Here is a 21798-nt window from a genome sequence, read left to right on the forward strand (position 1 = left end):
TTCGATTCGATTTGATTCAATTCGATTCTTCTATTCTATTCTATTCTATTCTATTCTATTCTATTCTATTCTATTCTATTCTATTCTATTCTATTCTATTCTTCTTCTTTCCGAGGATGGAAGAGGAAACAGGTGGGTGGAAAAAGCAAAGTGGAAGAAAATCTTAGAACTATGTCTGGAGTTTAGACATAGTTCTAAGACTCTCTTCCACTTCTTCTTTGCAACAGGCAAAGGACAATGGTAGATATCTTCTCCACAGCATTAGCCATGAAAGATATGGAGTGGCACTGTGGCCTAGAGATGGAGCTCTCACCTCACTATCACGAGGCTGTGAGTTTGATCCTAGGTAGAGGCAGATATTTCTCTCTCTGGACACACTGAGAATATATCTGCTGAACAAAACTCCGCATTGGCGACAGGAAAGGCATCCGGCCAGTAAACACTCAGCTCCCTTCAGTTGCCCAGACTCCACCCCACAAGGGATTATGGGGTCGTTAAATGAAGATGATGGTGATGATTAGCCGTGAAAGATACACTGAGGGCTGATGAAGCCTCTGGGATGAGAGGTGGCGCAGTGGTTAGGGTGCAGTACTGCAGCTACTTCAGCTGACTGCTAGTTCAGCAGATCAGCAGATCAAATCTCACCGGCTCAAGGTTGACTCAGCCTTCCATCCTTCCGAGGTGGGTAAAATGAGAACTCAGATTATTAGGGGGCAATATGCTAATGCTAATGCAATATGCTATTATGCAATATGCTAACTTTGTAAACCGCTTAGAGAGGGCTGTAAAGCACTATGAAGCGTTATAGAAGTCTAAAAAAAAAGAAAAAAAAGAGAAGCGAAACATCTTCAAAGAAAAAACCAGAAAGTCCAGTTGCCGCTTGAAAAAAAAAAAAAAGACACCTCTGGGACATACCACTGACTTCGTTTAGCCACAAGGAGAAAAATTCAGGAACAGATTACCACCTTCCTTACCCTGATTAGCACCTTCCTTACTAATGACAACCTTACTCTGTCAAAGATCTTCCTAACCTTCCACCATTACAATCCAACAACAGTTAACAAAAATGCTCATTAAAAAAATAAATAAATGCGTATGTAAAGAAACTGCTTACCGTTAAGATCCTCTCTTTCCATTGTCCGCTTCGATTTGACCTCCGGGTGGTCTGGTTGCTGTTCAGAACTGGTGCCATTGCTGGCTTCCTGAATAACCACCGAAGAGTCCATGGCTACTGGGAGTTATTAAAGTCCAAGGGGAAATATTCCCTCCAGTGGAACTTCCCAAGCGACCTATCGAGTCCAGTTTTTCTCCATCGATACCGCCGGGAGCCCCAAAAACATCCTGCACATTGTCGTTAGGGCTTCTGCACCAATTTATTCGCAGATCGAGCGATTTGGTTTCGTTATCAGCCCGCTTGATGATGGACAAACTGAAGAATTTCTGGAGTAGCTGCAAGAGAAAGAAAACAATGGTTTTGGAGTGACGTCACACGCCGAGATAAACAGACACATAGGATGACGCTCCTTTTTAAAAAATAGTTCCTTGTGGTTTGTTTTTTGTTTTTTTTAAAAATCTGCCAGATATAATTCTGAGCTCACCCGAGTGCCAATCCTTATATAAGTCACGTTGGCACCGTCTTAACGATGGGGTGGGTGGGAGCCTTTTTCGGGCTCCTTCAGGCTGGATGGGAAAACTAAGGAGATTGTGGGGTGGAGGAAATTCACGAACGAAATATTTCAGGATGTGTACGGAAATCTCTCAGCAACACATGGAATTCATCCAAAGCTTTCTTGAAGTGGCTGCCTGCCTGTGAATAGGGTTGGATCGAGGCCCTTTTGATTGCTCCTTGCAGGGAGTGGAAACGAAACTATTTTCATTTCCAGTTGCTTTTTTTTATTTTCATCGTGGCAACTGCCAGCCAGACTGTTTTATCCCACCAAGCACCGGGCAGTTTGATTTATAGGACTACGCATGTGTTTTAGGAGGCCAAGGATTTGGCAGAGATTAAAATACCTCTTATTGCAGGATGAGTGTCTTATACTAACCGAGGACGGAGCGGGAAAAGGGGGCCTATGGTCCTGTTTTAAAGGTTGCTTCGTTTTGCACGAAGAAAGCAAGGAGATAAAAGATCACAGGGAGTCCTCGAGCTACAACTGTTCATTTAGCGACCAGTTCATTTAACAACGGCACTGAAAAAAAGCGAGTTGGGACCGTTTTTCACACTTGCGACCGACTGCAGACAAGTGTAAATGCAGCCTGGCCAGGCACACAAAATCTGGTCATGTGATCACTCTGTGTGTGTGTGTGTGTGTGTGTGTGTGAGAGAGAGAGAGAGAGAGAGAGACAGAGAGAGAGAGAGAGAGAGAATTTCAAATCCAGGTCCTTGGTAATCCCCAAATTGGTCCCTTGGAACTTCAAACGGCCACTGAGTGACAAGTCCTAAGTCAAGGACGGTCTGTCTCGACAATTAAGAAACGACCACATATAGGTAGTCCTTGATTTACAACAGTTCGTTTAGTGACCATTCTAAGTTACAATGGCACTGAGAAAAGCGACTTATAACCGTTTTTCACACTTACGGCCGTTGCTGCATCCCCATGATCATGTGATCAAAATTAGGGTGCTGGGAGACATATGTATGACTCATATTTATGACGGTTGCAGTGTCCTGGGGGGGAGGGGTCACGCGATCTGCTTTTGCGACCTTCTGACAAGCAAAGTCAGTGGAGAAGCCACTTAACAACCATGTTACTCACTTAACAAACGTGTCAAGAAATGGGGTAAAAGGGGGCAGACCTCACTTAACGAATGTCTTGCTTAGCGACAGAAATTTGGGGCTCAGCTGAGGTCTTAAGTCGAGGACTACCTGTATAGAAGAATCCAATCAAAGAAGGACTAAGACCCTCAGAATCAACTCTCATTACAATGCTAGAGTCAAAATCATGCAAGGAGGCTATCCGGTTTCAGGTAACAGAATCTGTTGACCCCGTCACAAGGGTAAATTATATTTTTTGCTTACTCAAAATGCAGAAAGCAACTTGCAAAGGCTGTCTTTTATGGACCATAAGAAAGGCTGAGTGCCAAAGAATGGAGGCCTTTGAACTCTGGTGCTGGAGAAGACTCCGGTGAGTCCCTCGGACTGCAAGGCGATCCAACCGGTCAGTCCTAGAGGAGATCAACCCTGACTGCTCTTTAGAAGGCCAGATCCTGAAGAGGAAACTCAAATCCTTTGGCCGCCTAATGAGAAGGAAGGACTCCCTGGAGAAGAGCCTCATGCTGGGAACGACTGAGGGCAAAAGAAGAAGGGGACGGCAGAGAACAAGGTGGCTGGATGGAGTCCCTGAAGCAGTCGGCGTGAGCTTCAATGGACTCCAGAGGATGGTAGATGACAGGAAGGCCTGGAGGAACGTTGTCCGTGGGGTCACAATGGGTCGGACACAACTTCGCAACTAACAACAACAGTAGATAGATGATAGATAGATAGATAGATAGATAGATGGATGGATGGATGGATGGATGGATGGATAGATAGATAGATAAGGCGATCTAACCGGTCAGTCCTAGAGGAGATCAACCCTGACTGCTCTTTAGAAGGCCAGATCCTGAAGAGGAAACTCAAATACTCAAATGGTCACTTAATGAGAAGGAAGGACTCCCTGGAGAAGAGCCTAATGCTGGGAATGATGGAGGGCAAAAGAAGAAAGGGACGGCGGAGAACGAGATGGCCGGATGGAGTCACTGAAGCAGTCGGCATGAGCTTAAATGGACTCCAGAGGATGGTAGATGACAGGAAGGCCTGGAGGAACGTTGTCCGTGGGGTCACAATGGGTCGGACACAACTTCGCAACTAACAACAACAGTAGATAGATGATAGATAGATAGATAGATAGATAGATAGATAGATAGATAGATAGATAGATAGATAGATAGATAGATAGATAGATATAGATAGATAAGGTGATCTAACCGGTCAGTCCTAGAGGAGATCAACCCTGACTGTTCTTTTGAAGGCCGGATCCTGAAGAGGAAACTCAAATCCTTTGGCCACGTAATGAGAAGGAAGGACTCCCTGGAGAAGAGCCTAATGCTGGGAATGATGGAGGGCAAAAGAAGAAGGGGACAGCGGAGAACAAGATGGCCGGATGGAGTCACTGAAGAAGCCGGCGAGACATTAAATGGACTTCAGAGGATGGTAGAGGACAGGAAGGCCTGGAGGAACGTTGTCCGTGGGGTCGCGATGGGTCGGACACAACTTCACAACTAACAACAACAAAGAGGAGAAGACTTTTGTGGGACCACATTGAAGATCTCAAGAAGTTCCATGTTTACTTCCCAACCTATGAGATACCTCCTAGAAATGTGTTAGGAAGACATTAAAAGTCCCCTCCTTCATGGCATTTAGAAAACAATGTTAGATCTCCAAGATTTCAACCCTTGATGTCCATCTTGGAAGAGTTGGCTTCTCTTGACAGGTGGGCTTTAGCCTAATACAACTTGCTGGGATGGAGGAGGGGAAGGGACGGTGTAGCCAAGCCCATGTTTCCTTGGGAAAGGAGCAGAGTTAAAGTCATTAGCACACCTTAACCTCCCCTTTTGGGGTCAGATTGCCAACCTCTGTTCACAACGCCAAGACAAATGCAAGTAGGCAGCCATGAATGCTTCACAACAGTGACTGTTAACCTCACTAGGTGTGTTCAATCCACCCATCCATTAAAACAACCACCAGTTTCAGAGACCTGGACCACACACCACACCCACGCAGGACTATCTAGTCCATGAATGAACTTCATCGATTTACACAGACGTGCATCAAACCTTACACTTACCTGGTCTGTACAGTCCATAAAGCAATTTTATACATGTACACACCAGTGCACCCCCCATCAAACCTTAAATCTTCCCAAGTCTATATAATCCATAAACTAACTTTACATTAAGTGTTTTTCTGTCGAAGCACCTGGCCTGCCCCAATATGGGAGGGAGCATAGTGCTTCCCTCTGCAGTATATACTGGTACATACACACCATACATCACACACCTACCCAGCTCTATATAGTCCATAAATCAACTTCATAGATGCATACACAGAGAAAGAGAGAGACAAATACACATACACACTATGACTCATTAAGTGTTGTACTTTATGATTCTTGATGAACGTATCTTTTCTTTTATGTACGCCGAGAGTGTATGCACCAAAGACAAATTCCTTGTGTGTCCAATCACACTTGGCCAATCAAGAATTCTATTCTATTCTATTCTATTCTATTCTATTCTATTCTATTCTATTCTATTCTATTCTATTCTATTCTATTCTATTCTATTCTATTCTATTCTATTCTATTCTATTCATCTTCTACTCTATTCATCTTCTATTCTATTCTTCCTTCCTTCTATCTTCTCCTCCTCCCCTCTACTCCCCTCCTCTCCCCTCTATTCTACTACTCTACTCTACTCTACCCTACTCTACTCATTCTGTTCTGTTCTGTTCTGTTCTGTTCTGTTCTGTTCTGTTCTATTCCACCAATCAAACCTTTAAACCTTCCCAGGTCTATAGAGCCCATAAACCAACTTCATACCCATACACACAGGTACTACACAAACACACACACACACATACTCTCCACCTCATCCCTACCCAGCTCTATAGAGCTCACAGAGCCCATTTCATACAACCCACAGGCACACAACCCGCAGGCACACAACCCCCCCCCCAACACACACAACCCAGCCCCCACAAGGGAAGGACCCAGATTCTCTCTCTCTCTCTCACACACACACACAGAGATGCGTATTGACACGTGTGCATGCCACCCCCACCCACCCCCATGCCCAGAGACACCCCCCCTCCAGTCTCCCCCAGACTGGAAGGCGTGTTTTGAAGTGTGTGTGTGTGCGTGTGTTTGAACAAAGGTGTGACTTTTATACACACACAGACACACATCAAACCTTTAAACCTTCCCAGGTCTATAGAACCCATAAACCCACTTCATACCCATATACACAGGTACTACACAAACACACACACACAAACACACTCTCACCCCTCACCCCTCCTCTCCACCTCACCCTTACCCAGCTCTATAGAGCCCCACAGAGCCCATTTCATACAACGCAACCCACAGGCACACATACACACAAACACACACAACCCGACCCCCACAAGGGAAGGACCCATATTCTCTCTCTCTCTCTCTCTCTCTCACACACACACACAGACGCGTGTATTGCAAGACACGTGTGCATGCCACCCCCAGGCCCAGAGACACCCCCCCCTCCAGTCTCCCCCAGACAGGGAGGCGTGTTTCGAAGTGTGTGTGTGTTTGCACAAGGGTGTGACTTTTACACACACACACACACAGAGAGACAGAGGGGGGAGGGGTTTGAGCCCCCCTCCCAGCCCTGCAGGCCCGAAAACCCCCCTCCCCTCCCCCTCCCCCCATTCCCAGGTCTGGCTCGGCCCTTCGCCCCGCTGACCTGCCCGGCTCGGCTCGGCCCCAGGCGCCCTTCCTTCTCCCGAGACGTGGCGCGGGCGGCAGGCGGGGCGACGCCGCCCCTTCCTTCTCCTCCTCCTCCTCCTGCTCCGCCCACCGGACGCTTCCGCAGCCGCACCGCCCTGCCCGGATTTCGGGGGAGGGAAGCGGGCGTCGGAACAAATGGAGACCGGAACGGAAGGAGTGGGACGCTTTCCGCCCCCCACACCAGCGGACGGATTTTGGCGACGGAACTTCCGGGAAGGAGGGGGTGAGCGAGAGAGAGAGAGAAAGAGAGGAGCGCGGGGGATGACGCGTCCTCGCCCCGCCTTCTGAGTTTGCCCCGCCTCCTCCTACGGGAAGGTTTAGCTTGTTCTTTTCCCCAATGGCGCGCCCTCTGCTGGTTGGGAGGGGGGGTATTTCTCGGCTGCCGCCCAGGAAAGGTTGCAACTTGCAAAGCTGATTTGGGGTTTGCTGCCCCGGTTGTCTCCCTCCGCCCCTCCGCCACTCCTATCACAGCATATCTGGGGGCGCCGGGTTGGGGAAGCTGCTTTCAGGACAGAGCGATGGAGCAGCCCTCTTGGACGTCGTAATATACACAAGTATACGCACACACATGCACATACACACACGTATATACATTTATATATATAAATTAATGTATATATATATATATATATATATATATATATATATATATATATGTATGTATGTATGTATGTATGTATGTATGTATGTATGTATGTATGTATGTATGTTTTCTCTTCTTTAGTCTCCTTTGTCTCCCAATGGGCAGCAGGGTGCTTGCTGGCTGCCTGAAAAAAGCCTAGAAACTAGTGGATTGTGATTTCACTGAACTAGGGCTGCATAAAAATCTTGGTTTATGTAGAAAGAACCTGGCTGAAGAGAAATTATATATATATCTATACACACACAGAAATATACACACACAGATATACACACAAAATATACACATGAATACATGTACGGTTTGTACATATGCATATAAGTAAACACACATAAATGCAAATACATGTGTGTGTATATATACACACACAAAATATACACGAATACATATACAGTTTATACATATGCACATAAGTAAATACACATATACACTTATACATATATAAATGCAAATACATACATACACACATACATATATACACACCAAAATATAATGGATAACCCACATATACTGCTCAAAAAAATAAAGGGAACACAAGCAGAAGACATCCAAGATCTGAATGAATGAAATAGCCTTATAAATCCTTTGTTCATTACATACAGTAGTTTATACACTGCTCAAACAACTAAAGGGAACACAAAGCTACTGTATGTAACGAACAAAGTATTTAATAAGGCTATTTCATTCATTCAGATCTCGGATGTCTTCTGCTTGTGTTCCCTTTATTTTTTTGAGCATTGTATATATGCATATACAGAAACATATCGATAGACAAATGATGGATAGATGATAGATAGATAGATAGATAGATAGATAAAGTAGATGACAGATAGATGATAGATAGATAGATAGATAGATAGATAGATAGATGATGTAGATGATAGATAATATAGATAGATGATAGATATAGATGATAGAAATACACATATGTATGTGTATGCACAGATATACAGAAATATACAGAAGCATATGTACAGTTTATACCCGTATACACACACACATATATGTACAAACATATGCACAGATAAGCGCACAAACAATTTATACGCAGACACATATATAAAGACCCACAAACACACGTTCCTTTTTTCAAAACAAATTTTAAAAAATCCACCCAAATCTGTTGATACAGAACATGGTCCACCAGAGGGCACTGTTCTTTACCTTTGAAATGGGTTGTGAGATTTGTCTGGCCATAAAGTTAGTTTTAGGAAGGCGTCCAAGGACTTTTGAGGAATGCATTAAAGAAAAGGTGGAGGGGGGGAATAAAGCCAAAAACACTCAAAGGAAAAAGCAAGGATTTTGAAGGTATCCAGAATGTACCTCTTCTGAGCCTTAAAACTGCCTTTTTTTCTTTCTTAACCCTCAACTTCGAGAATGATGGAGTAAATGAAGGTGTAGAAGGCATTAAGGCAGTGTTTCTCAACCTTGGTAGCTTGAAGATGGGTGGACTTCAGCTCCCAGAATCCCCCAGCCAGCAGCTTGGCTGTCTCAGGAATTCTGGGAATTGAAGTCCACAGGTTGTAAAAGGGCCCCAGTGGCCCACCCCTGAGCTAGTTGGTTCCTGGGTGCTTTGCCTATTGTAGGAGTCTAGACAATTCTAGGAGTTACCGAGAGAAGTAAAACCACCAGACGTTTTTTACTCCATCCTTGCTTCAAGGTTAAGCCGGTTGGAACAGTCGGAGACAAACATCTGCAAATGCTTCTATTTCCCCTTGCAGGAATTTGAAGAAAGTCCTCGAATATGTAAGCATCTGTGGACACACATTTTTGAGATTCGGGGGCAGAGGATGAATCTGTCCCACAAAATGGAGGAGGACTAAAAGCTACGGTACTTTAACATTGGTTGGGGGAACAATTCATCAGCGGAACGACTTGCCTCCAGAGGTTGAGGGTGTCCTAAAAACCTGGAGGTTTTTAAGAAGAGATTGGACAATCATTTGTCTGAAAGGGCACTGGTGGCAAACCTTTTACTCACCGAGTGCCAAACAGGTATGTCCTTCGCATGTGCCATCCGTGCTAATGTGCGGCTCCTCCCCCATGTGCTCCACACACAACTGCACCCTCTGTACACGTGCACAGGTTTTGCGTGCGCCCCCCACCATGCATTGTGCATGCAGTTGAACAATCTGTGTATGTGCTTGCGCACAGTGCACGCCACTACTCTGGCACGCATGCTCAAATGCGCACGCATGCCCGGGAGAGCTCAGAAGACCAGTTGGGTGCCCTGGTATTCGGGCACCGGAGGCCCGAATACCAGCTGGGGCATGCGTGCACGTGCACAGCTACAGGTGAGTTTTTGGTTTTTTTTAATTTGATTTATATGCCGCCCTTCTCCGGAGACTCAGGGCGGCTTACAATGCATTAAGCAATTACCTTCATACTTTTGTATATTTTATACAAAGTCAGCTTATTGCCCCCACAAACTGGGTCCTCATTTTACCTACCTTAGAAAGGATGGAAGGCTGAGTCAACCTTGAGCCTGGTAAGATTCGAACCTGCAGAAATTGCAGGCAGCTGTGTTAATGACAGGGTGCACTAAACCACTGTACTATCAAGGCTCTTTTAACACTGATCAGCTGTAGGGCGGCCCTTTGAAGCCCCGCGGCAAGAGTTTAAACAGCTTTTTCCTTCTAGCCCATCAGCTGGGACTCGGGAGGCAGCAAATAGATTGGGGGTGGGGCCAAATAAAAGATAAGAATAACACGGGGGGGCAGAACCGGTTCGGTGATGTCATATCGTCACCGCTACTAGCTTGGAGGAATCGGGCAGAACCGGGAGGAACCCACCATTGTTCCCAAGCCTCCTCTTGGTGCGTACTGTGCATGTGTATGTAGCACACATTTGGAGCGAAGTGCACATGGATGCACGCAACGCACTCTTGGCACACAGTGCGCATGCCCGACCAGCGAGCCGGTAACAAACCGGTTCAGATTTCACCACTGGTTTGAGGGTTCCTATTTATCAAAGGCGGGCATCCCACCCACCCCCCCACGTCTGCCAAATTCCTCCCTAAGCAGAGCCTTCCTTTTTCTTTGAATCCCTTAAAAACCGCAACAAAACTGGAAGAATTTGCAAAAAAAAAAAAAAAGAGGGAAACTCTGGGTTTGGGGGCTGCTTAAGCCGAGCTACAAAGAACACAAATTGGATCCGTGGAAGCTGTCCAAACGCCTCACCTTTGGCCCAGCAAGCTGTTTTTTTTTTTTTGTTTTGTTTTCAAGGAATACCAGAAAGCGTCCTGCAATTAACATTTTCAGAAGAGATCGGACGACCGTGATTGTCTGAAAACGGTTTCCTTCTTGAGCAGGGGGTTGGACTAGATGACCTCCAAGGTCTTTTCCAAACGTCTGTTATTCTGCTAAAAGGCCTGGGAATGTTTTTCAGATCCAAAGAAGACCAAGTTTTGCTTTTTGTTTTTAGAAAAAAACATCCTCTCTCTCTCTCTCTCTCTGTTAATTGTTCTGGGCTCACCAGGATATTCCAATCCAATTATGAGCTTGTCACCCGAAAAAATGTCAAATGCTTTCTTCCGAAACTTTGCTTTTGGGGGATTAAAGCATTTAAAGCGTGGAGTGGGCCCTTCTCGTGACGGGTCCTTTCAAAATGCCAGCTCAAGCCTCCCGTTTCTTTTTTCCTCTCCTGCACGCAAGTTGCGCAAATGTTGACCCAAAGAGAGCATCACCACCAGGAAGGATTCAGGAAGTCATCCATGAATCTGGGTTCAAGAGTCTCGGAAAAGCTCTGTGTTCCCTAAAAGCCACAACCGAGCAACAGGGCTATGTAGGAGAGGCCAATGTTTTCTGCCCACTAAGATTTTAAGCAGCTTGTTAGGGACAACAGGACCCCAGGCTCACCAGCACCGATGATGTAGTTGGGCAATGAAATCTCTGCAAGGAAACAACCAAGCTCAGGGAGCACCAAGGACCTCACAGTTTTCTTCTCCTCCTCCTCCTCCTCCTCCTCCTCCTCCTCCTCCTCCTCCTCCTCCTCCTCCTCCTCCTCCTCCTCCTCCTCCTCCTCCTCCTCCCACTCCCTTCTAGCATTGATCATATTACCTAGTTGGGTCATGAAACATCTGCAAAGAAACAACCAAGCTCAGGGAGCACCAAGGACCTCACAGTTTTCTCCTCCTCCTCCTCCTCCTCCCACTCCCTTCTAGCATTGATGATATTACCTAGTTGGGTCATGAAACGTCTGCAAAGAAACAACCAAGCTCAGAGAGCACCAAGGACCCCACAGTTTTCTCCTCCTCCTCCTCCTCCTCTTCCTCCTCCTCCCACTCCCTTCTAGCATTGATGATATTACCTAGTTGAGTCATGAAACATCTGCAAAGAAACAACCAAGCTCAGGGAGCACCAAGGACCTCACAGTTTTCTCCTCCTCCTCCTCCTCCTCCTCCTCCTCCTCCTCCTCCTCCTCCTCCTCCTCTTCCTCCTCCTCCCACTCCCTTCTAGCATTGATGATGTTACCTAGTTGGGTCATGAAACGTCTGCAAAGAAACAACCAAGCTCAGAGAGCACCAAGGACCCCACAGTCCTCCCCCTCCCTCTCTTCCTCTCCTCCTGTTCTGCCCCAGCTCCGGATTCCCAAGGATTGTGACCCACACCAACCGTCCTTATCAAAGTTATAACGTACCAAGAATAAACAAAGTCCGGCAAAGGTTGGCAACCAGCCCAGAAAACAAGATACGATAAGACACTCACTCTCCAAAATGCTCTGTAATAATTACACGTTGTTTCCAGCAAGAAATTACTAACTGCGGTGCAACTTAAATAGGCTAAGGGAGTGGCCAATTATCCTCAAGCCTTACTCTTGAGGAGACCTCCTCCTCCTGAGTAGCCACTCCTGCCTTTTGGCAGCCCTGCGTGCTCGAGCATTGAGGAGAGGCTCCTCCACTTCGCTCTCTCCACTGGAAGGAGCCTCTGGAGGTTCTGAAGGCCCTGGCTGAGTCTCTGCCTCTGGCACCACATCCTCTTCAGCCTCCTCGCTGTCCGACGTGAACACTGTCTGCGCAGGCTGTTGGCGCGACCCCACACCAGCCTCCTCGTCGGGATAAGCCACGATCCGCACAGGCCGCTAGCAGGCTACAACACCTCCTCTTCGCAAATCCCACTCCCTTCTAGCACTGATGATGTTACCTAGTTGGGTCATTAAACGTCTCCAAGGAAACAAGCAAGCTCAGAGAGCACTAAGGACCTCACAATTCAACTCCAAGTGACAGGCCTTTTCGTCTGTTTTTTTTTTTTTTTAATTTGATTTATATGCCACCCTTCTCCAGAGACTCAGGGCGGCTTACAATGCGTTAAGCAATAGCCTTCATACTTTTGTATATTTATACAAAGTCATCTTATTGCCCCCATAATCTGGGTCCTCATTTTACCTACCTTAGAAAGGATGGAAGGCTAAGTCAACCTTGAGCCTGGTGAGATTTGAACTTGCAGTAATTGCAGGCAGCAGATGTAAGTGGATGTTAATTAATCTGCTGAGCCACCAGAGCTCTATTGGGATAAGGGCCAATCATTCTCTTGGACTTGAACTCGCTTCAACCCCCAAGGAGTCAGCAGGTTAAGAGATGGGGTGGGGTGGAGAGTCACCATCAACCCCAACGGATAAATCCCCCTGTTTGAGTTGACCCCTCCCTCCACTGTAACCCAGCAATGAGCATCTTCTCAGCCTCCGGCGAGTCAAAACAGAAGGCATCTCATTCGTGGTAAGAACCGTAAGATGGAAAGAAATAAAAAAATGAGAACCTAACCCTTGGAGATGTCTCTTTCCAGAGTTGGTGGCATCCGAGAAAGAGATTTTGAGTTGGTCCCATCAGCACAAAATGGGTGGCATTTCTATTCCCAAAGTGGTTATCATTTCTAAGAGCTCATTTATACCTGCATATTTACATAGGGACGCAGTGGCTCAGTGGCTAAGACGCTGAGCTTGTCAAGCGAAAGGTCGGCAGTTCAGCGGTTCGAACCCCTAGTGCCGCGTAATGGGGTGAGCTCCCGTGACTTGTCCCAGCTTCTGCCAACCTAGCAGTTCGAAAGCAGGTAAAAAATGCAAGTAGAAAAATAGGGACCACCTTTGGTGGGAAGGGAACAGCGTTCCGTGCGCCTTCAGCATTGAGTCATGCCGGCCACATGACCACGGAGACGTCTTCGGACAGCGCTGGCTCTTCGGCTTTGAAACGGAGATGAGCACCGCCCCCTAGAGTCAGGAACAACTAGCACGTATGTGCGAGGGGAACCTTTACTTTTATTAACATAATTTCCACACAAAGCTGAGCTTTGTCTTCTGTTTTTCTAGCCATGCCTCCACACAGCCTTCTCGTTTCTTCCCTTCCCTTCGCACCCCATTTCCTGTTTCTGAAATTTGTGGTGGACGTTGGAATGAGAAACATCAAGGGCGACAAAAAATATTGATGTGCGGAAAACAAATAAGACAACGGCTCGTTCTTCAATAGATGGGATAGAATTCTTTCTCTGTCTTCAGCTCTTAGGTCGATGATGGCTAAGGGACCTGAGGGAAAAGCCCCCAATTTCTAGTTTATTTTGTGCTATTTAAAATTTCAGACATAAAGGGATGCCTTTAAAAACTTTCTGCTTTTCCTCTCTCTTGTTCATCTTAAAATGGCCCAGCTGTACATACACCTCGGTGGTGCAGCGGACTAAGTGCTGTTAAGTGCTAGCACTTAGCTGCCAGCTGCCTGCAATTAGTGCGAGTTCAAATCTCACCAGGCTCAAGGTTGACTCAGCCTTCCATCCTTTCGAGGTAGGTAAATTGAGGACCCGGATTGTGGGGGCAATAAGCCAGCTTTGTATAGAACAACACCGCTTAGGGCGGCCCGAAAGCCCTAATAAGCAGGTATATACATAAAAGTATGCAGGCTATTGCTATAATGCATTGTAAGCCACCCTGAGTCTACGGAGAAGGGCGGCATATAAATTGGACTAATAAAATAAATAAATAAAATAGTATAATTGGGAGAAGAAAGAAAGGAAAAGAAGAAAGGAATTGAGAGGAAAAGGAAGGAAGGAAGGAAAAAGAGAAAGGGGGAAGGGAAGGGGGGAATGGAAAAAAAAAGGATGAAAGGGAAGAAGGAAGGGATACGGAAAGAAAAGGGGAAGGGAGAGAGAGAAAAGGACAGAGAAGAAAGGAAAGGAGGGAGGAAGGAAGGAAGGAAGCAAAGAAAAAAAGGAAGGAAGGGAAGGGAAGGAAGGAAAGGAGAGAGGAAAAGAAAGGAAGAGAGAAAAGAAAGGAAAGGAGGGAGGGAGGGAGGAAAATGGAGGAAGGAAGGAAGCAAAGAAAAAAGGAAGGAAGGAAAGGAAAAGAAAGGAGAGAAAGGAAAGGAAAGGAGAGAAAGGAAAAGAAAGGAAGAGAGAAAGGAAAGGAAAGGAGGGAGGGAGGAAAATGGAGGAAGGAAGGAAGCAAAGAAAAAAAGGAAGGAAGGAAAGGAAGGAAAGGAAAGGAAAGGAGGAAGGGAGGAAAATGAAGGAGGAAGGAAGGAAGGAAAGGAAGGAAAGGGAAAAGTTGAATGAAAGGGCTAGAGAGGGAGAGAAGGAAGTAAAAAAGAAACAGTAGAAGAAAACAGGAAGAAAAATAAAGGAAAAAAGGAGGAGGAGGAGGAGGAGAAGAAAGGGGCCACGGGGAGGGGGCTTCCCCTTCTTTCATGTGTAAAAGAAAAAGGGACCCCGAGAAAGCCGAAGGGGGACCCCCCAACCAGCGCAGGGGGACAAGCGCAACGGCGCCTCCTTTCCCTCCCCCGTTAGCCGAAGCCGCGCCCGCGCCCCTCGCCTCCAACAAGGCAGGCTGGAGGAGATCTGGAAGCCCACCCACCCCTCCCGTCGCAGGTGATCCGCCCGCCCCGGGGAGGCGGCCAGGGAGGCGACTGGACGGCCGCGCGGGAGAAGCGGAGAACCGGGCAGGCGGGCGGGCGGGCGGGCAGCGTCGGGGGAGGACGGAGAGGGGAGCCGGGCGGGGGCACCCACCCACCCACCCACCCCGCCAGCCAGCAGGCAGCGTCCCAACCGGAGAAGCCAGGATGGGCCGTCCCGCCTGCTTGCTTCTGCTGACAGCGGCTGCCCTGGGCTGGTCCTGGGGGGCCCAAGGCCAGGTAAGCCCCCGGGGGGTGGGGGGGCAGAGGTTTTTGCCAAGGGGGGATTTCTCTCTCTCTCTCTGTCTCTTTCTCTCTGTCTCTCTCTCTCTCTGTGTCTCTATCTCTGTCTCTTTCTCTCTCTCTTTCTCCGTCTCTCTCTCCCTGTCTATCTCCCCCCCTCTCTGTGTCTCTGTCTTTCTCTCTCTGTCCCTTTCTCTGTCTGTCTCTCTCTCTCTCTTTCTCCCTGTCTCTCTCTGTCTATCTCCTCTCTCTGTCTGTCTGTCTCTCTCTGTGTGTGTCTCTCTTTCTCTCTGTCTCTTTCTCTCTCTCTCTTTCTCCCTGTCTCTCTCTCTGTGTGTGTCTCTATCTCTGTCTTTCTTTCTCTCTCTTTCTCTGTGTGTCTATCTCCCCCCATGTCTGTCTCTGTCTCTTTCTCTCTGTCTCTCTCTCTCTCTTTCTCCCTATCTCTCTCTCTCTCTTTCTGTCTGTGTCTGTGTCTCTGTCTCTCCCCCCTCCACTTTCGGTCTCTCGCTTCTCTTCCTCTGCCCTCCTCTTCTCCTCTTCCTCTAATGCTGCTTTTCACTCCTTTGCAAAAACCCTCCGACGCCGGGGACTCCCCTGTTACCCTCCCCACCCACCCAAAACCCAAACTTTGCCGCCCCCAGCCCCCCAACCTTGCATGGAAAGAGCCTCTCCCGAATCCACCGCAAAAGCCGGGCACCTCTCCAAAGCAGCCGGGCTCGCTGCGTAATTGCGCTTCGCCTTGCCGAGACTTTGGCCGAGCGGGCCGGGAGGGAAGGAGGGGGGAGTGTGTTTCTGGGGGCGGGGAGGGGGGGAATTTATCCGGACATGTCGGGGTGGCTTCGCTCTCTCTCTCTTCCCCCTCCTCCCCATCTTCCTCCGTTTCCCGGTGGAAAGTTGCGTGCGGGAGAGAGGGAGAGAGGCAGAGCCCGAGGAGAGGAGGGGGCGCTTTGGATTTCCAAACAGGGTCCATGTGGGTTTCATTGAAAAGGAAAATTAGGGTGGGGAGGGGGGGAGAAACGGGTGTGGTGGGTGGGAAGAGCCATTCGGGGTTGTTTACGATCCTTTGAGCTGGGAGGGAAGGAAAGAGGCGGACAGGGCTGTCTTTGATTTCAAAATCCTCCCCAAAGGAAGCCAGGCAGATTTGGGGAGGGGGGGCGAGGGCTGCCGTGGGGGGTTGGGGGGTTGGAGCGCGCTTTCCCGCTTGGACGTTGCTGGGAAGCCTTCGCTGTACCGTTCAGTCCCCTTGGCCGTGAAATTGTGAGCCACTGGACTAGCCAGCCACCTTGAAAACGAAGTGATGAAAAGAGAAAGAGGAAGCAGAGATGGTTTAAAATTTAGAATCACAGAGCTGGAAGGGACCTTGGAGGTCTTCTAGTCCAACCCCCTGCTTAGACAGGAAACCTTACACCACTTCGGACAAATGGTTGTCCAACATCATCTTAAAAATTTCCAGTCTTGGAGCACCCACAACTTCTGGAGGCAAGTTGTTCCACTGATTAATTGTTCTCACTGTCAGGAAATTTCTCCTTAGTTCTAAATTGCTTCTCTCCTTGATGAGTTTCCACCCAGTTGCTTCTTGTCCTGCCTTCTGGTGCTTTGGAGAAGAGCTTGACTCCCTCTTTTTTGGGGCAGGGAGGGATGGAAGCAATTAATTTAGCCCCCTGGAATAGCCAAGGATTGTCAGCTTCCTAGCTTCGGTTCTTGAAAATCCAAAATCAGTGGTAGTTCTGAATTTAAATCTCCACCGAGGCATTGAAGTTAGAATCGATTTGGCCCCACAATGTAACCTAACCGTTTCTAATTTGCGAATCGATGTCCTACTGATGAGGGAAAAAATCCTATCTAGCATCTTAACAGAACAGAATAACAGAGTTGGAAGGGGCCTTAGAGGTCTTCTAATCCAACCCTCTGCAGGAGGACCCTCCCTATTCCATTCCAGACAAGTGACTGTCCAGTTTCTTCTTGAAAGTCTCCAATGATGAGGCATATAACGAGACAGGAAGGCAAAAATAGGGTCAGGTGTAACCTATTGAGCTTGGAAATAATAAGAACGGTTGGGACACATAATAGACAAAATAATAAATAATGATTAAAATAATTTGAGGAGGAGGAGAAAGAGGAGGAGGAGGAGGAGGAGGAGGAGAAGAAGGAGAAAGAGGAGGAGGAGAAACAGGAGAAGGAGGAAGGAGGAGGAGGAGAAGAAGGAGAAGGAGAAAGAGGAGAAGGAGGAAGGAGAAGGGGAAGGAGAAACAGAAGGAGGAGGAGGAGGAGAAAGGAGGAGGAAGGAGAAGGAGGAGGAGAAGGAAGAGGAGAAGGAGAGAGAAGAGGAGGAGGAGGAAGGAGAAGGAAGAGAAGGAGAAGAAGGAGGAGAAGGAGAAGGAGGAGAAGAAGGAGAAAGAGGAAGAGGAGGAGGAGTCTAAAGTGCTGTGGAACTTTAGAATTCAGACAAACAAGCTCCTGCCACACACAACACCGCAACAGTTGTTGATAAGAAATACAAAAATACTGAATAGTGGATGTGGCATTAGGTGGAGACAGCAGAATAGAAGAGAAAGAACTGGAGAGGAAAAAAAAATCACAAAATACAAAGATGTGCAATAGAAGGAGAACTACTATGGCCAAAGAAAGCAAAGACAGCACCCGTAAGTGACAGACACCCTGGGATGCAGTCCCATCCCAAAACATCTGGAGCAACCCTTGAACACCCTCAGCATTGACACAATCCCCATCCCTCAATTGCAGAGAAGGCAGCTTGGCTTGGAACGGCTGACATCCTGAATCAAAACCTTGAGCAGCACCTTTCCATCCAGATCCTCGGGAAAGGCTCAACGGGGTGGACAACCACACCAACCCCAGTCGAAACATCTGGCTGGCTGTGTGGCCAACCCTAATAACAAAGCATTGTGGACCAAGATGGATTCCCTGCCCCACCCCCCCACCCCTCCACCCAGCCTGGCTTCTAAACTCAGTCAAGTATTTGGTTCGGAGGGGGGGAAAAAATCCTTCCATTCGGAAACTATGTCCCTCAATTAGCAAAGAATGCAGTTTGATTAATAAAGTCTCTGACATTTCAGCGATTAAATCTGGCAGCCAGGCTGGGATCACAGCTTGCTGTATGAGCTCCCTTGCCAGATCAACCCAGCAAAATAATAGAAGCCAAATCTATGCAAATAAATAATGCCAAGTGGTTAAAAAAAAAACGGGGCCCTTTTGGCTTAGAATAGAGGTAGGGGTCATTGGTAGCCAACAAAGACGGCCACAATGAGGAAACAATTAGGGGGGAGGGAAAGAGGGAGGTTGGGTCAACCATGACCAAGAATGACCACCGTACAGGAAAAAAAAAATTGCCCTTTTTGATCATGCCTTCAGCCAGGTGTTGACATCCAGGTTCCACTTAGCAGAGTGGATCTCCAGTTCCTCAGTGTCCTACTTTTGTCTCCATAAAGTCTCTCGGTTCTTCTCAATTTGGGGACAGATTAACAGAGTTGGAAGGGAGCTTGCATTTCATCTAGTCCAGGCACGGGTCACCAACCTTTCGGAGCTCAGGGACCACTAAATTCATAATTTTAAATCCCACGGACCACTAATATGATCTGTCTAATGACCAGCTGGGTGGGGGTGGCTAGGTGGTCATGTGACTCGGTGGGCATGGTCAACTCAATGTCACTCATATTGAGGGGCGCCTTGCCGGCTTCTACTCGCCCCTCCCCTCCCAGCCACTCCTCGCCTCCCCACCTGGGCTCCTTAGAACCCCAACAGGAAGCAGTTGTTGGAGCTACGCAGCCACCATGAGAAAGGTGCCCTTAAAACCTTCTTTTTCCAGCAAGCCGGGCTGGCTTAAACATATTTTTTAATATTTTTTAATTTTTAATTGGTCTGTTATCTTAAATTGGGGCCAAATTAATATATATCCTTTTAATTGTTTTTAATGTTTATATTGTATGTTTTTTATCTGGCTGTACATCGCCCTGAGTCCCTCGGGAGAAGGTGCGGTATATAAATTCGAGATAAAATAAAATAAAATAAAAAATGGCACAACAGCTGGCTCAGTTCAAATTGGATCTGACTGAGAAGGAGGCTCAGCAGAAGCACCTCACTGAGGACTAGGAGCATAGGCTTTCCAAGCAGAGGGAAGACCTGCGGGAGTGCAAGGCCAGGTACCGGCACCTGGAGGCTTAGCAGGCTGAGATGATCAATCAGTTCCAGGACAAGATGCAGTCCCACTGGAACAAGGCCCTCAGGCTCCTTGCCACCAGCGGCCCTTCCCTCCAGCCTCCGCCCAAAGCCCCACACCAGGAGCCTGAAGCAGACCCCAATTTGGAATTTCTGCCCCCCTCTGCCCCACACAAAAAGAACCCGAAGGGGGAGACTCTCTGCAGCAACACAAACGTTCATTGCACATATCCGTCCCAGGGGCCGTAGTTTGAGGACCCCTGATTTAGTGCAATATAAAAAATGCAAAATAATTTTTCTGCGGACCACCAAAATTTTCTCGCGGACCACCAGTAGTCCATGGACCACCAGTTCGTGACCGCTGATCTAGTCCAACTTTCCCACTCAAGCAGAAGACCCTACACCATTTCTGACAAATGACAGTCCAATCTTTTCTTGAAAGCCTCCAGTGATGAAGCTCCCACAACTTCCGAAGGCAACTTCTCTTCCATCGGTTGAGTATTCTCCCTGTCAGAAAGTCCCTTCTCATTTCTGACTTCCAGATGTAGAGACTTCGAACCCCACATTTGTCAGTAAAGGCTCCGTGATATGGAGACATGGACTGCTGAACGGATGATCTTTTTTGAGTTCCTCTTTTTGGGAAATCCAAGATCGAACCAGAGTTTTGGTACTCTGCCGTAAGAGCAGGTGGGTCTACTTGTAGAGCTGCAACTAAAACAAGTGTCAGGAACTCAACGTTCATCAAAACTATTGTAATCTTCATCAAAACAATGTATAATCAAAAACTCTGGAATTTGGTGGTCCGTAACTTTCTGAAAGGGACGCAGTGGCTCAGTGGCTAAAGACGCTGAGCTTGTCAATCGAAAGTTCGGCAGTTCAGCGGTTCGAACCCCTAGCGCCGTGTAATGGGGTGAGCTCCCGTGACTTGTCCCAGCTTCTGCCAACCTAGCAGTTCGAAAGCACGTCAAAAATGCAAGTAGAAAAATAGGGACCTCCTTTGGTGGGAAGGTAACAGCGTTCCGTGCGCCTTTGGCGTTGAGTCATGCCGGCCACATGACCACGGAAACATCTTCGGACAGCGCTGGCTCTTCGGCTTTGAAACGGAGATGAGCAGCGCCCCCTAGAGTCAGGAACGACTAGCACAGATGTGCAAGGGGAACATTTACCTATTAACTTTCTTAAGAGGGGAAATAAAATTATTCCAGGCATCTGGGGAGGTTGAAACCCAGCGGAAGTAATCAAAAAGATCTTGTAGGGCCTGGCCTCTTTTGTTTCCCACTTGTGGGTTGTTTTTTCTTATCCATATGGCCTTCTGTAGCGTGCTCAACATGTGGGAACGTCCTGGGGCTTACATGAAAGAACTGTCTACTTCACGCTGTTTGAAAACACAGCATGAAGACAGGAGAGGAGGGAAGGGAAGGAACTGAGCTTTGAAAAACTAATACAACTTCCAAAGAGCCTCTCCTAAAAATATTTCCCCCAAGGATTTGATTTGAACATCGCTTGGAATTCTCTCAGCAGATTCCCGGACTGTTGTTGTGAGATGGAGCAGGGAATCTGCAGGGCTGGGTTTCCTGAAGAGAAGACCACTAAATTTATAAGTTTGTAAATTTAATGAGATGAAACCAATCCAGGAGAGAAGCAACCTAGGACTTAAGGAGAAATTTCCTGACAGTGAGGACAACGAACGGGTGGAACAGCTTGCCAGCAGAAGTTGTGGATGCTCCAATGCTGGAAGTTTTTAAGAAGAGACGGGACAACCATTTTGTTTGGGATGATGTAAGGTCTCCTGCTTCTGCAGGGGGTTGGACTAGAAGACCTCCAAGGTCCCCTCCAACTCTGGTATTCTGTTGTTCTGATACAGCAACCCAGCTTTTTCCGTTTGGCTCGTTTTGCTTGATTTAGACAAGGCAAGGGGTGGGCTTCAAAATTTTAGCAAACGGTTCTCTGCCCAGTTGCTGGGTGGGCGTGGCCATGGTGGGCGTGGCCTAGCTGGCCTCCTGCACCATGGTAGGGGGGCGTTTTTGCCCTCCCTGGGCTCCGGAGGCTTTCCTTGAGCCTATGGGAGGGCGAAAATGACCTCCCCAGGCTCCAGAGGCCATCTAGAGGCCAGAAATGGGCCCATTTCCGGCCTTCCTGAACTTCCGTTAGGCCCGTTTTTCACCCTCTCCGAGCCTCCGTGCGCGCCCTGCACTTACCTGCATCCAAAACAGGCTGCGTGGGGACTTCTGGGAGGGGCTGGGTGGGCAGGGCCAGCCAGGAGTGGGATTTGGGGGTTCTCCGAACCGCACAGTTAAGAGGTTCTCCCGAACCCCTACGAACCCTCAGCAGCCCATCCCTGGACAAGGCTACCT

At 47.8% G+C, this 21798-nt stretch overlaps 2 protein-coding genes across 7 annotated transcripts in view; one reads left to right on the plus strand and one right to left on the minus strand.

The window, feature by feature from the left end:
* The window catches only part of GOLGA3 (golgin A3), a 59627-nt gene extending 43596 nt beyond the window's left edge, over positions 1-16031 (minus strand). For 2 of the 6 annotated variants that reach the window (XM_087880260.1, XM_060683818.2), the window contains exons 1-2: positions 6478-6804; positions 1115-1449 (exon numbers count right to left, since the gene is read on the minus strand). In XM_087880260.1, the coding sequence (XP_087736386.1) occupies positions 1115-1226 (112 nt within the window). In that variant the 5' untranslated portion in view covers positions 1227-1449; positions 6478-6804. Of the gene's footprint in view, positions 1-1114; positions 1450-6477; positions 6805-15921 lie in introns of those variants that run through there. The other 4 variants (XM_060683817.2, XM_060683815.2, XM_060683816.2 and 1 more) reach the window with 3 other exon arrangements.
* Positions 15020-21798, plus strand: part of LOC117676387 (uncharacterized) — a 28721-nt gene continuing 21942 nt past the window's right edge. Inside the window, exon 1 of the mRNA XM_034435829.3 lies at positions 15020-15265. Coding sequence (XP_034291720.2) covers positions 15194-15265 — 72 coding nt within the window. The 5' untranslated portion in view covers positions 15020-15193. The remainder of the gene's footprint in view (positions 15266-21798) is intronic.

This window comes from Pantherophis guttatus, chromosome 17 (assembly GCF_059756535.1).
Source record: "Pantherophis guttatus breed Tessera chromosome 17, ASM5975653v1, whole genome shotgun sequence".
Classification (NCBI taxonomy): domain Eukaryota; kingdom Metazoa; phylum Chordata; class Lepidosauria; order Squamata; family Colubridae; genus Pantherophis; species Pantherophis guttatus.